This window comes from Typopeltis vanoorti, chromosome 4 (genome assembly GCF_054136105.1).
Source record: "Typopeltis vanoorti isolate ZY-2024b chromosome 4, IOZ_Tvanoo_1.0, whole genome shotgun sequence".
NCBI lineage: Eukaryota > Metazoa > Arthropoda > Arachnida > Uropygi > Thelyphonidae > Typopeltis > Typopeltis vanoorti.
The window spans coordinates 57,586,972-57,602,530 of NC_143552.1; the positions used below are offsets into that span (position 1 = coordinate 57,586,972).

Below are 15,559 nucleotides of genomic sequence, written 5' to 3' on the forward strand. Positions count from 1 at the left end.
GACTACATTAGGAAATCGGGCAATAACTGGGAGGAATGCAGAAGGGAGAATTAGGAAGAAAAAGAAACAGATCACTAAGAAATCGGAAGGCAACAATGACAGCACAGAAACAGAGGAAATGGAAATCAACACCAGTACAACTAAACGACCCATCATGCCAGAAGAAAAAGGAGAAATGAAACGAAATAAACCTGACACTGAAAGCCAAATAGAAGCCTCAAGTTCAGATGAGGATGAGGAAGGAAATGAGATAATATCGCGAAACAACACAGAAAATGAGGAAGAAACCTCATCAGAAGAAGAAGACAGAGAGCAAGGAAATAATCCAGAAACTAAGGAAGGAACAGACTTTGTTAAAAGCAATACTCCAAACGGCTCTGTCATTCTGAAGAACTTTAAGGGATCTCCTAAAACGGCAGAAAAACTATTTCAGATAATGACCACAAAAGGAGAGCCAACTTTCTTGTTCTTTAAAAGGAGCAATAGACTCATATGGGGAGAACTCTATGTAAAGGATATAACCAACGTCGAGCCCCAGCAACTGGACGGTCACCTGGACTTAACAGAGGAAGAAAAACAACACCTATGCGACACATTGAAGTCACTGACACGAGTAGATCTGGAAAAGAGATACCCAGGGATGATGAAGGAATTTGAAAAAAGAACTTTACCAGTAGATACAAACACCGGTTCTTCTCACCCCATTACAAAACCGGTAAAAAGAAAAGAACCCCTATATGAATATTCGAATGTAACAAAGCGAATCCTATTCCATCTTAGGAATAAACCCGAGATAAAAAACAAAGTCCACACAGCTGTACAGGAAAAGGGAGACGTGGCTTTGCAATGTGAAGGTGAGCTAGAGAGTCTTAGAATATGGCTCAAGTTTGGGAAAGTCACTTACGACCGAGCGGAATGGAATGAATGCTTGAAGAGAATATGGCAACTTAATGATGAAGAGTCAGTACATGTACTCACAGTGATGGAAAACGTGGTAAAAGACTATGAGGAAGCGGTAAGAGATAGCAGGGCAAATATGACATATTAAAAAAAAAAAAAAAAAAAAAAGCCCCTTCTAAGTTTCTTGGTTTTGTTTCTGTATATTCACACTTAATCCACATAGGAGGGGACAGACCTGAGAACCCGAGCGGCGAAGGCTTACAGCGAGGTGGTGCAGCTCCTTGCGGGCTGCATCACTCGGGCCAGGCTCTTCCCCCGTTCTTGCAGTACTTTTCTGTTAATTCACCGACTTTTATTGTTCTTTATGCGTGTTCTAGCTCCTTTGTTGTTTCTGTTTATGTGTGTCCTAGTTCTTTTGATTTTCAATTTATGTGCGTCTTCCTGCATTTGTTTTTTTTCACTTCTTTCATCGGCCAGGCATCTAAAGAGGTGGCTGGCCGGAGAACGCGGAGGAGAACGGATGGAGGGAGATAATGTCGGAGATCTGCTTTATGCTGGCATTTAAGTCAGGCCAGGTGGATCGACTGAGGCCTCTTTTAACTACCTACTACTATCCACTCTATCTTTCTTCTCCTCTCTCACTATCAAGCTGACTCTCAGCACAACTTTTTTTTAAATCTAAAGAGGCCAGTGATGAAAGGCATGAACTCCCATTCTACCTCAATAAAGGTCGAAACCGGTCTGGGTAGTGGCCCCGTGCCTTTAATACAAAACATCATACATCCCCTTCTTGGAGATGTGTTTTGGCATTAAGGGTAAATATTAAGATTAGTGATCAGAGCTTGCTCCACTTCTACCACGAGTTGCCTTGGTCTTGCACTACCTGTGGGATCAGCTAGTCTTGCATATATTGCAGGTGCAAACTTGACATTTTGTCTGTTTGCTTACTTGGAAAAAATGGAGTAAAACCAGGTTGAAAATCGCTTGGTATCTTTAACATAATAATATCATGCAACAGATTAATACATTCAAATATCTAGGCTACCACTTATGAAAGAAAGACATGCAACATAAAATAACCAATTATATAGGAATACCAAAAACTATCAATCAGATATTCAATCCAAATTTAATAAGCAAGAAAATAAGAATAAGAATCCATAACTCAATAGCAAGATCTATCCTAACATATTGTTCAGAAGCCTGAACCATAACTGAAGGAGATAGAAAAAGACTGATAAGCTCTGAGATGATTCATGTGCAAAACAGCTGGATATAATGGACTAGACTCCAAAAGAAATAGCAATATCTTAAAGGATCTTGAGATGATATCTGTTTTAGATTACATCTATCTCCATCTCACTCTATAAAGAGTGAGATGGAGACAACATACAGAAAGAATGAGTGATGGAAGACTCCCCAGAGAGAGATACAGATATCAACCTCAAGGGAGAAGAAATAGCATATGGCCTTTGAAAAGATGGGAAGAGACTGTAACAAGACACAAGGAAGGGAAGAAAGAAGAAGATAAGGCTATGATTCAGCCACATCTTGACTACTGTGCACAGATTTATTCATCTTGGTTTCTCGTAACTACCGCTGGATTGCCAGAGGTAGTTGTGAGTGTCTCAACAGTGAATAAGTTTAAGGAGAGGTATGATAGGTATTGTGTATATAAAGGTCAGTGTAGGTCTCCTGCAATGATCCATATAATAATAATCATAAGTGAGTTCATAAATCATTGGACATTTATCATTAGGGGTACAAGATCTGTACAAAAAGACAAGAAAAAACATTTACACACAGCAGATGTTATCAGAACTTCAAAATTAGTACAGATAAAGTGACTAGAAAAAAACCATTGTATTAGGAACCATCATTTTGGAACATTATGGAAGGACGACATTGACTGGAGAAAATGGTTTAAGGACAACTGATGCAAAAGATATAGTGGAGAGAAGCTTAATGAGCTGTTCATAAAGGTCTTTTCATTCTTGTGAATGTGGCATCATGGAGAGATTGAGAGCATTGATGATGGGGAGGAGAGACTGACTAAGTGAGCAAGAGGTGTATGGGCAATTGAGCAAACTTGATGTTAATAAGGCTGTGCGACTTGATAATATATCACCACATATTCTGAAGGAATGTACCAGGGAGTTGACATCTGCCTTGACATATTTTTTTAATATTGGTCAAGTTCCAAAGGAGTGGAAGGAGGACAAGATTGTGCTGCTTCATAAGGGAGGTGATAGAACTTATTGCAATAAGCAATATTGCGGGTAACGGCTTCCTTGGACAGAGGAGATGATACACATATTTTGCAAAGGCTTTTGATAGATTACCACATGATAAGTTGACAGTCAAACTAAAGCAGATGGAGTTAAATATTAGATTAGGACATTGGATCGGAGACCAGCTATCCGATAGATATCAGCAAGTTGTGTGGGGGAGCAATATCCCAGAAGAGGAAAGTCACTAGTGGTGTGCCTGGGGGGGGGGTCTGTTTTAGGGTCATTGCTGTTCAACCTGTATGTTAATGATATTGGCGAAGATTTGGATGGGGATATTTAGTTTGCAGATGATGCAAAGTTAGGACGAACTATGAAGAATAAAGAAGATGTTGTGGCCCTACAAGAAGACTTGAATAAATTGAGTGAATGGGCACGGTAATGCAAGTTCAATGTTGCAAAATGTAAGGTTTTCAAATTTGGGAAACAAAGATGGCATCTAGAATTTATGCTTGGTGGGGATATATTGTTGGAGGTGGAGGAAATAAGAGATCTGGAGGTGATAGTGGATAAGGATCTGAAATTTAGGGGGGACATTGCCAAAATTGTGAGGACAACACAAAGAATTCTGGGAATGATGCAGAAGACACTGACTTGTAGAAGTAAGCGATTCTTGTTCCATTGTATAGGGTTTTGATTAGGCCACACATGGACTTCTGTGCACAGATTTGGTCACCTGGTTTTCAAAACGACGAAGAGATGTTGGAAAGGGTCCAGAGGCGACTGACTAAGGTAGTTTCTAATCTCTGCTGGAATGTGAAATATGAGGAAAGGTTGAGAAGGTGCAATTTACAGAGTCTAGTGAATAGGAGGAAGAGGGGGTGATATGATAGAGACTTACAAGTTAGTAAGTGGTTGTTATAGGATCAATGTTGGAGAGTTTTACAGAAATGGTGGGAGATCAGGGGAGAACCAGAGGTCATCCCTGAAAGCTGTATAAGGAGAGTGTGAGCAGGGGAGTGAGAAGCAGGTTTTTTTACATGCAGAGTTGTGAATGATTGGAATGCCTTGCCTGAGAGTATAATGTCTGTAGAGAATTTGAGTATGTTTAAGGCACAGTATGATGAGCTGTGTGTATGACAAAAGGACCTCCTAGATGAGTCTTTGACTCCATGGGGTCTTGAGATAATAGTAATAATTAACTACATGTAAGAATTGGAACAATAGTAGTGGTTGCTGTCACATTCTTGACTTGTTATATTGCAGTTGTTAGAATTTTGATGAATGCAGACCAGTCTTGTTGTAGGGTTAAATCTTGGTTACATTATGTGGAAATATGGAGCATTTCTGAGGCTTCTTTAAATTTTCTTATAAAATTACAATTATCTTATTAAATTATTATTATTATATATAAAGTTATAATCAACATATCCATTTCTCTTTTTGCAATTATGAAAGTCTTCACACCCTTCCAAAAAAAAAAAAAAGAAGAAAAACACAGGAGCATACAAAATTCAAAATTTATTGCTCTTGTGGCATTTGATATGTAGGCTAGATGGGACTGTCAGAAGACATACACATTTCTGAATATTATTATTATTCGTAACACCTCCAAGCAGTCCGAAGACTCATCGTGGGAGTGCAACGACCCCACTATACAACTGTCTCCACCACTACACTGAACCTCTACTACCAATCATCTCCATCAATGGCATCTACTGCTCATCACCACTAGTTTTTTTTGTCTGTAAATTGTGTGTGTGTTCTGAAGGGCCGATTTGTCTGTATGCAGAATGAAAAACCCGAGTTTCCAGGAGAAAAAACCCTACTACCTCCATATGAGATCGGCTAACTTATCTTCAATTGAAAAAGTCCACATAAAGGTTCCTCCTGTCACGACAAGAATTGAACTTAGGCCTATTCCAATCGAAAGGCGCAATGTACCGTCATTCTTCCAATTGCGCTACAGAGGCACTTTATGTAAAAGATGTTAAAAGATAAAAAAAAAAAAAAAGAAAGAACAGTTCAGGATTAACCTTCCACACAACAAATATAGGCCACCAAGTAGTTTGGCAAGAAACAGACATACCATATGTTAATCATAACTGTTTTATAAGGAAATTTAAAGAATCCTCATAAATGCTCCATATCCCTACACAATTTAACAAAAATTAAGGTTTAATCTTACACCAAGTGTCTGCATTCATCAAAAAAACTAACAACTGAAGAACTGAGATATGATATGCGGTAAGCCACAGAATAAGACAGAAATAACTAGCATTGTTCCAACGTTTCCATAATAGTTAATACAAGGATTTTTTTCTGGTCATTTTGTTTACATGCACTAGTTTTAAAGTTCTGATAACATCAACTATAATTTTTTTTTTTTTTTTATGCTTGTATTCCTGATGATGTAAGTAGGATGACTTAAAAAAAATTGTCAGGTTATATTGTTTATTTTAATAAACTGTTTTATGTTTAGAAACATGTGGTCTCAATACCAGAAATTTAATGTCCGTGCGGTTAGCCTAGTGGCTTTGCGCTTCGCAACCATATGCTTGGGGAAGGAGTGTCCTGGGTTCCCGTCGCCGACGTGAGGAGCTTAAGGATCTTCCTCAGCCATAGCCAAGTTAGCCGGTCTTGGGCGTGGACAGCAGGGTTTTTTCCCCCAGTTTATCTGAGGTTTTTCATCCCACAAGCAGGCAAAACCGGCCCCACGAACACACACAGATCTACAGCCATAAATACTTAACCCCCGATGAGGGGGCTCAACTTGCCCCAATAGGGACAGGGGAGAAAAGGGAGGAAACTCCATATGAATAAATATATAAATACCAGAAATCTAATGAACAAATACAACTTTAGAAAGTGGATTCACATCTTCAAAGAAAATTTATATTATTGTATGCTCTGTTAAGAATCATCATGACCCACTTTTATACCATGGTATGTCAATTCTTCACAGATGTGGTACTCTTATTTTCTTTCTTTCTTTGATATCCCCCTATTTCTAAAAAATTAAAGATGCCAAGAAACTATATTCTTGGTTTAATCCTTTCTCTAAGTATAAGCAAACAATATTTACACATGAAGTATCTTCATAACTGGGCTACTTGTGCATATAGAAGATAATGACTTTACATCAGTTAGCTTAGTATCCCATAATGCAAAGTACCAAAGTATTTCAGATGTGTATAATGCTAATCATTATGGGAAGTGCCACTACCCAGACTGTCACTGGTTTCGACCTTTATTGCGGTATGTTAAAGTGCAGGGATGCCTCTCCAAAAACTTTGAGTGATCTACGAGATTGCTCTAAATTCTAAAGGATAATACTAAACTCATCACTCCTGACCTAAATTACTCCAGGATGAGACTCAGCAGTGGCGCCACTTGGTGCCAGGCAAAAGCCCACCACTAAGCAGAGCTCTCTCCTCCCCATTTCATCAATGGGAGCAGTGAGACCAGACCCAAAAGAGATACCAAGGTTGAAGTAATGCAGAAGTCATATATTATCTATATAGTATCCATAATTTATGGTAATAACCAAGTGAAAAAACTTTCACCATCCCTATTTCTGTCCTTTAAGATAGACTGACAAATCCAAAATGTGGTAATAAAACTTTTATGGAATTCCTTTAATAGGAAATGTCAGAAGTTAACTGATTTTAAATGGCTATTCTGAAAGAGAGTAGAAGTCATCTAAAACCAAAGACTATAAGGAATGTAATAAGACTATGATAATTAAATATTCTTAATTTAAAATGAAATGACCCACAGAAATTATTAGGATCTAGTCAATGCTTTTCTTACTATTAAATAACTCAAATGTAGGGATTAATTTATCTAGAAACCAAAAACAGCACAGTATCATGTCTTATGTCTATCATTTACAGGCCAGTTTTCAAAAAAAAAAAACATTTGAGACTGGATGCCCCAACATGAACTGGAAAGATCTAGAAGAGACTTATTTGTGAATTCAAATCTATATCTTTCCAACTAAGTCTATGAGTTCTGTCTGTATCTTCTGAATGAATCACAAGACAGCCAAATGGGTATTTTTGGTAATCTAAAGCTATTCAACTGCTCTTTGTATCAAAATGTTAATTTTATCATCTAATTTTTGAAAATTGACTTGGGGGGGGGGAACATTCATATAATAAGCCTTCCCTCGTGAAAAGAATTACTTGGAAGTTGCATTACAAAGAAGGTGGTCTTAGACAGAGAATCTAAAATATCAGTCAAAAGTGACACAAAATGCTTTTCTTCACAACATTAAGTGAAAACAAAACAGTTTTATTTAAACTAAATGAAATAAAAATATAGGACAGAACAAATATAAGGCCAGAATAGAATAAATTTAAATATTTAAGAAACTTGAATTCTAATTTTCAAAATTTCTTTGCATTTTAATAGTATAAAACAAAGAAATGAAATTACTGCAGACTGTTTCATTTCCAGATTACTCTACTCCATACTTCCACCTTCAGTAGCAAATGAACTTCGTCATCATAGACCTGTACCAGCAAAAAAATATGAATCTGTCACCATCCTATTTAGTGGAATTGTTGGTTTCAGTCAATATTGCTCTAAAAACTCTGATTCAAAAGGAGCCATGAAAATTGTTAAATTACTGAATGATATATATACCACTTTTGATGTTCTCACAGATCCCAAGAAAAATCCAAATGTTTATAAAGTAAGTTAAGGTTAGCAGGTAATCAAGTTATATGTATAGATTGCTGGAAATATTGTTTGATTTACGTGAAGGATGTGAATTAATTATAATAAATTTTCTGAGAGGTCCTTTCAGTGAAGTAGCTACTTCATTGACTACTTCATCTTGATAGTTTATGAAACTATAATTATTACTTTCCTCACATCACTGCCTCAATACAAATTCAGGCCATTCAAATGATCTTGTGACCACTATTATTTAAAAGTAGATCAACAATTTCTTAAAAATAACAAAGAAATCTAGTCTTTTAATTTCAATATCATAATAAAATAAATTAATGCAGCATGTTCTAAATTGCATAATTTAGAACAATTGTGTGCTAAAATCTATATGAACATTTTAAAAAACATGCCCACGACACTGCCATTCTCAAATCTTCTATCTGGCTAAGATATATTGATGTTCTGTATTTGGTCACATGGCTCAGACACATTAGACCCCTTTCTCCACCACCACACAAAAGCCAGCACACCAAAATCCATTCACTATACAAAAATAAAATAATAATAGCCTGCCTTTTCTAAATACTCTAATCATGCATCTTCCCAATGCATCCTTTCTTTCTTGTTTTACAGAAAACTCACCCACACAGGTAGATACACAAACATCCTATAATTACCCCCCACCTCCCAATGGTATGACATTATCAAAACCCTTATCAACAGAGCCTCCAACCTCTGTTCAACAATGGCTTCCCTTTTCAGATGAACTCTCCTTTATTCCCTAGATCTTCCTATCCAATGGTTATAATGCTAAAAAGATTAACAAATTGGTTTTTTTCCTGCCCTCTCCTCACATTCCTCTCTACAAACAGACTACAGTAATGCTATAGTCTGTTTGTAGAGAGGAATGTGAGGAGAGGAGAGGGATTATCTTATTATGATCAAACTGGAAGATCTGCCAACATCTGCCTAGAATAACACAAGAAATGCATGTACTGTCATAACGGTGGTCATCTGGTCTAGCTGACCATGCTTTGGATACCTTGCACAGAATCAACTGGAAAAAAAACCACTATGCTTCACTGCAACAAAATATAAACTTGAAAGGCTTTTCTTTGAATCAGCAGCAGATTTGTTAAGAAGTTTCAGAAGATTAACAGAAAAAGGATAAACATCATTTTACTGTTAAACTTCCCAAGATTTGGGGAACTTTAATTCTTAGGCCTCCCACCAAACAGCTATGGCTATCTAACAGCACCCATAGAGGATGCCCCTCTTAGAACTTTAAGCTTTTAATCGTGTTTTTCACTTTTGTATTGTATTTTTTTTTCTTTTCTTTTGTGTATGTGTGCACTTTTACAATTTTGAGACTGTATCCCTGACAATGCCTCTGATAGATATGAAATATAGGTGCTAATAAACTTGTTTTTTCATTGTTCCTCTATACTGTATTCATTCCATTAAACCTAATAAGTGCTACATACTGAACTATTTCATTTTGACAATTCTGTATTTTTCCAACTCTGAAAAAACTTAATTCCAAAAAAATATATTTTTTAATTATATGTCTTCTGTCTGATTTAATGTGTTATTTCTCTGGACACATTAGTTGAAAAGTCATCATTGGTGCTCAAAAATAAGTTACAGAGTCAAAATGATTATCTTGTTGAATTATTGAATTGTTAAATTATTGGATTTATATGGGTCTTTTGGTTTTAGGTGTTTTTCAGCTTTATAAGTAATTTTAAAATCTATTCACCTTGAAGAAAGTGCCTCCAATGTGAATGAAATGAGATGCTAAAAGAAAGGGATAAATAATCATACTACAGATTTTTATGCACACACATACACTATCTACCAATAATTGTCCGGACACCCCTGTTATTTGAAGTTATGCAACATTTCAGGTTTGATATAACATAAAAACCGGTGTACACATATTAGGAAGCAGTATTTCATTGTAGCAGTTGAATACAGGTAGCAACATGAAGTGAACTCAGTGATTTCGAGAGAGGTATCATCGTGGGCTATCACACTGATGGCATGTCCATATGTTCCATTGCCACTCACTTGGAGCATCCAAAATCAATGGTTGGTGATGTGATCAACAAATGAAGACATTCTGGCATCAGTAGTCAGGAAAACACCCAGGATGGTCCCGAAAAATGACTGACAGGGACAGGAGGGTGTTAAAACAGGTGACACGCAGAAACTGGCTACAATCGGCACAGACTATCCATGATGAGTTCTAGAGTGCCAGTAATACTATGGTGAGCACTAATACTATACGAAAAGAACTCTATTTACTGGGTTTCCACAGAAGAGCAGCAGCAGCACACAAGCCGAACATCACAAGGCAGCTCGTCTGGCCTGGTGCAAAGAGAATGTGAACTAAACAAGTGACCAGTGGAAAACGGTACTCTGGAGTGATGAATCAGGTTCACCTTTTTCCAGTCTGATGGTTGGGTATAGGTGTGGAAGCAGCATGGTGAATGCTTGTTACCACAGTGTGTTGTACCCACAGTCAAGTTTGGTGGTGGAGGAGTAATGGTGTGGGGTGCATTCAGCTGGTTTGGAGTGGGACATCTGGTCATTGTCCATTGTTCCATGAAAGCAGCTCAGTATCTTGATATTCTGGATAATCGGGTGCTGCCTGCACTGTGGAGTTTTATGGAACAGACCTGTGTTATTATCAAGATGACAATGCCCCATGCCACAAACAAAGCTGCAGCTGTTATGGAATGGTATGAAGAGATGAGTGAAAAACAACTGCCCTGGCCTGCACAGAGTCCTGACCTCAACCCCCCCCCCCACTGAACACCTGTGGGATGAATTGGAGTGGTGATTGCGGTCCAGAATAGTACATCTTCAATCTGTCGCTGAACTCAGTGCTACTTTGATGGAGGAATGGAGACAAATTCCTCCCGATGTCTGCTGCACATTGATGGAAAGCATCCCTCAAAGGGTGCAGGAGGTGATCAAAGCCAAAGATGGATATACCTGATATTAGGGTTCGCCTTCTGGTATCAACTGTAAATTTCTGAAGTGTCTAGACAATTATTGGTAGAGAGTGTATATACATACATACAGACAGATCACAGATACATCACAACTAAAATACATATGCTGCTGCACATACAGTTCTTAATGCATATGGTTCTTAAGGGGAGGGGTTAGAAAACAATGACCATCTGTGGAAGTTCAGTAATGAGTATGGTCAGCAGAGAAGACATGAGTAAATTTTTCTAAAAAGGAGTGAGAGATTTGGAATATTTAGTGAAGAAAGTGGCTAAATGCTGGTGAATCAACTAAGGTGAGATGTTGCAGTCAGGCTTAATGAAATGACCCTTCCCATCCTGGAAATCCAATGTGCATGTGAATGGGGAAGGAGATATGCAAGACTCCATGACTGTTTGAGAGTGACGTGTGTGTGTGTGTGTATATATATATATACATATATATATACACACACACAAACACATATATACATGGATCGTTTTAAAACGTCTGCACACTGTTGTTAAGCCAAACATTTTAAAAAAATATATACATTTACAGGCTTTCAATATAATCTCATTCTGTTTGTTAATGTGTTTAATAAGCCACAGTACTTATCAAACATGTTAACACTTATCAGAAATCCCACAAATGGCAGCAGAGCATTACCGTGGGAGAGGTTCTTTCAATTTAGATAAGAAATTAAAATCTGGTGGGGGGGGTTCAATGATAGGACTCTGCAGGGAGATGGATAAGTGCCATCAATAATTTTCCATGAAATCAACTACTTCGTGTGAAACATGTAGCTTCGCAGTCATGCAAAATAAGTACTCCTCAAGCCACAATATTCAGTCGAGTCAGATTCCTCCACCACTTTAAAGTCTTATTCAATGTGACCAGTGTTATACCATTATTCTTAAAAAAAAAAAAAAAATGATAGTTTGAACTTTTATATTGCAAAACCTTCACAAATTTTAAACTGAAAAAATACAAACATAACAATAAAATCAGCAAATAATCATTTTAATTTGATTATTCAGTTTCTAGATTTGCATCATCAGAACGACAACAAAATGCAAAAGTAGTCAAATACCAAATTGTGTAGTCTTGAGCATGCAATTCCAGTGTCTGTCGTAGCTGACTGGTGTTATTATTAACACATCCCCAAAGAATTAAAATACTCATTGAAGGAGATACAATCACACACAAAGCTCATTCAACATGTTCACATTCATCACACACTCACAGGGCAATGCAATCCATTCACCACCCACTCCCCATACAAAGAATCTGCTCCTTACTCCCTTTTTCACACCCTCCTTAAACAGGTTCTAGGGATGGCCTCTTCTTCCAATTGTGTGTTCATGTTGGAGGTTTAATGGAATATTATCAGCACTGAGAAAGTATTATAACAAATTTTGATGTGTCCAATATTTCGTCTCAGTCACGGAAACATCTTCAGGGATTACAAAATACTTTTTGTAACAACACACACAAATACAATACAAAGTGAAACTAAAGTCCCATATAGGTGATGTGCCCTCTATGGGTGTTTGCAGGTGGCCTAGGATGTAAAGAAGGATCTCTGATAATTAGTGTTGCCCAAATTTTGGGAAGTTTTATGCAGCAGTATTTGTTTAAATTAGGTTGATTCCTAAGTGCAGATGCAGATTCAAAGAACAGTCTTTCTTTTTTGAATTTACTATGGTGGAGCATGGTGGTTTTTTTTTAGAAGATCCAGTGGGTTGTATCTAAAACATGGTCTGCAAGGCCGGATTGACCATCATCGTGATTCCAGATGTATGACTTGTGTTCTTCTAATTGGATGGTTGTGACATGCCTCTCTGTCCGAAGTAAACCAGTTTACAGGAACAAGGTACTCTATATACACCACTGAGAGAGGTGGGAGCTGATCTTTGGTGGAACGAATAAGGGTAGCAAGTTTACAGTGGGGCTTTAAAGCTGTATGGAGGTTGTACTTTTTTAATGATCTGGCTATTTTTTCTGATGCCACGGATGTAAGGTACGGTGATAGCATTTCTGAAGTCCTTCTGAAGAGATAGTCAGGGAATGGGGAAGGATTTGATTATTTTTTTAATTCTGTAATCATTGTAGCCATTGGGAAGGAAGGTGTTGTGGATGTGTTTGAGTTCCGTTGAAGGGCAGTTTCACTGGAACAAACTTGTGGGCTCTATTGGTTAGAGTTTTAATAATGCAATTTTGCTGAGAGGGGTGGTGGTGGTGGGAGAGTTTGTGAATGTATCTGCCTGCATGAGTATGTTTTTTTTCTATATACAGAGAAAGAATGGTTACCATTAGGAAGGCGTGTTACTAAGGTGTCTAAGGAAAGGCAAACTATTGTTATTTTCCTTTTCCATCGTAAACCGGATTCTTGGATGTAGACTATTGAGGTGACTGAGGATGGAGTCTAATGTTTCTAGGCCATGAGGCGAAATACAGAACACATTATCTACATATCTTAGCCAGATAGAAGGTTTTAGAGGGGAAGAGTCTAAGAAAAATAACAATAGTTTACCCTTCCTAGACACCTTAGTAACACACCTTCCTAATGGTAACCTTTCTTTCTCTGTATATAGAAAACCTACTCATACAGGCAGATACATTCACAAACTCTCCCACCATCAGCCCTCTAAGCAATATTGCATTATTAAAATTCTAGCCAATAAAGCCCACAATCTTTGTTCCAGTTAAAATGCCCTTTCAACCGAACTCAGACACATCCACAACACCTTCCTTTCCAATGGCTACAATGATTACAGAATTAAAAAATAATCAAGTTCTTCCCCATTCCCCGACCATGGTCGGGGAATGGGGAAGGACCTCAGGAATGCCATCACTATACCTTACATCCATGGCACATCAGAAAACATTGCCAGATCGTTAAAGAAGTACAAACTCCATACGGCTTTTAAGCCCACTATAAACTTGCTGCCGTTATCTGTTCCACCAAAGATCAGCTCCCTCCTCTCTCAGTGCCTGGAGTATATAGAGTGCCTTGTTCCTGTAAACTGGCTTACTTCGGACAGACAAGCAGATCAGCAACCATCCGATTAGAAGAACACAAGTCATACAATGCAATCACAATTATGGTTAATCCTTGCAGACCATGTTTTGGATACAACCCACAGGATCACCATGCTCCACCATAGTAAATTCAAAAAAAGAAAGACTGTTCTTTGAATTTGCATCTGCACTCAAGAATCAACCTAATTTAAACAAATACGGTTGCATAAAACTTCCCAAAATTTGGGAAACATTAATTATCCGAGATCCCTCTTTACATCCTAGGTCACCTGCAAATGCCCATAGAGGGCACACTACCTATATAGGACTTAGTTTCACTTTGTATTGTTGTTACAGAAAGTATTTTGTAATCCCTGAAGATGTCTCTGTGACTGAGATGAAATATTGGAAGCATTAAAATTTGTTTTAATCCTTTCTCAGTGCTGATAATATTCCATTAAACCTCCAACATGAATTCTTCTCAACACACAGATTCCAATTATGTGTGTGAGAGAGAGAGAGGGGGGATAAACAGGATATTGCAGTTTATGTATACTAATAGCTCAAGTATTTGAAATAAGGGAGGGGAATTTTTAGCACTGATTAATTCAAATTGGCTAAAAGTTACAAGCATTATTAAGACTCGGTTGATGAAGAATGACATAATCACAGGGATGAATACAAGAGTAAGGTGTTTTCAAAGAAGACAGAAGAAACAGAATGGGAGAGGGGATGAACTGCTAATGAACAGTAAAAGAACTGAAGCCAAAAAAAAGAGTATAAGTACATTAGGATGAAATACAGTTTAATGGCTGCTATAGGACAGGAGATAGGAAAAATGTAGATGGCATGCATTGGCAAATTAGCATAAGAATGAGTGATTATTATGCAGACTTCAACTATGGGGTAGACAGACTGGAAGAAGAAACCATCACAGAGAGGGAAGGAAATGGAATTTATACAGCTGCCAAGATATAACTACCTAAGGCAACACATAATGGAGAAGACTCGAGGTTCAAGTGCACTAAACTTTGTCATAATCAGAGAACTTAGCAACTAATGTAACCATAATGTCTGTAGTTAGAAAAAGTGATCATGTGGTCTTGATCCAAGAGACTGTCAGATACACAATATTTTCTGTTAAGATGGGTATATGTAAAATTACAAAACAGGTGATATGACAAACTGAAGAGTCAGCTTAGAACAATGCCATGGCATAAGAAATTAGAGAAGAGACATTAGCAATGCATTGAAGATGGTCAGGATATCAAACTGTATATCCAGAGTCAGGAGGATAAATCAGGTAGGAGTTAGATGGATGAATGGTATCATTAAGTAGAAGCTGCAGAAAAAGAATAAGTTGTGGAGGGAATATAAAGAAAAAGGTAATCAGCAAGCCCATAAATAGCACAAAGCATAAGCAAGAAGAGTGACCTGTATGGTCAGAAGGCCAAAACTAATTATGAGAGGAAGTTGAGATACAAGCAGGAACTGGCAATTGAGGAAACAAAGAGGGAAGAGTGTTAGGAGAATACGAAAGAGAGAGAGAGAGAGAGACTGTGAAGAATGCAAGTAAGTAAAGAATAAATACAATAAGAGGTATGGCGATTCAGTGATTTGTGGCATGCAAAATAGTTACTATGGCACTTAAGAGAGGTGAAAATGTAGATGAGATGACAGTGGTGGATACAAATGACTTGGGAGCAGAATGAATTGAGTTTTGAGCAAAC

The 15,559-nt window shown here is 37.6% G+C and overlaps 2 protein-coding genes across 4 annotated transcripts in view; one reads left to right on the plus strand and one right to left on the minus strand.

The window, feature by feature from the left end:
- Gycbeta100B (guanylate cyclase soluble subunit beta-1-like) overlaps positions 1-15,559 on the plus strand; it is a 122,823-nt gene that overhangs the window by 54,925 nt on the left and 52,339 nt on the right. Inside the window, exon 5 of the mRNA XM_090391801.1 lies at positions 7,590-7,827. Within this exon, the coding sequence (XP_090247927.1) occupies positions 7,590-7,827 (238 nt within the window). The remainder of the gene's footprint in view (positions 1-7,589; positions 7,828-15,559) is intronic.
- Positions 1-15,559, minus strand: part of LOC150107333 (L-aminoadipate-semialdehyde dehydrogenase-phosphopantetheinyl transferase) — a 169,965-nt gene that overhangs the window by 17,669 nt on the left and 136,737 nt on the right. The gene's annotated exons all lie outside the window — the stretch shown is intronic.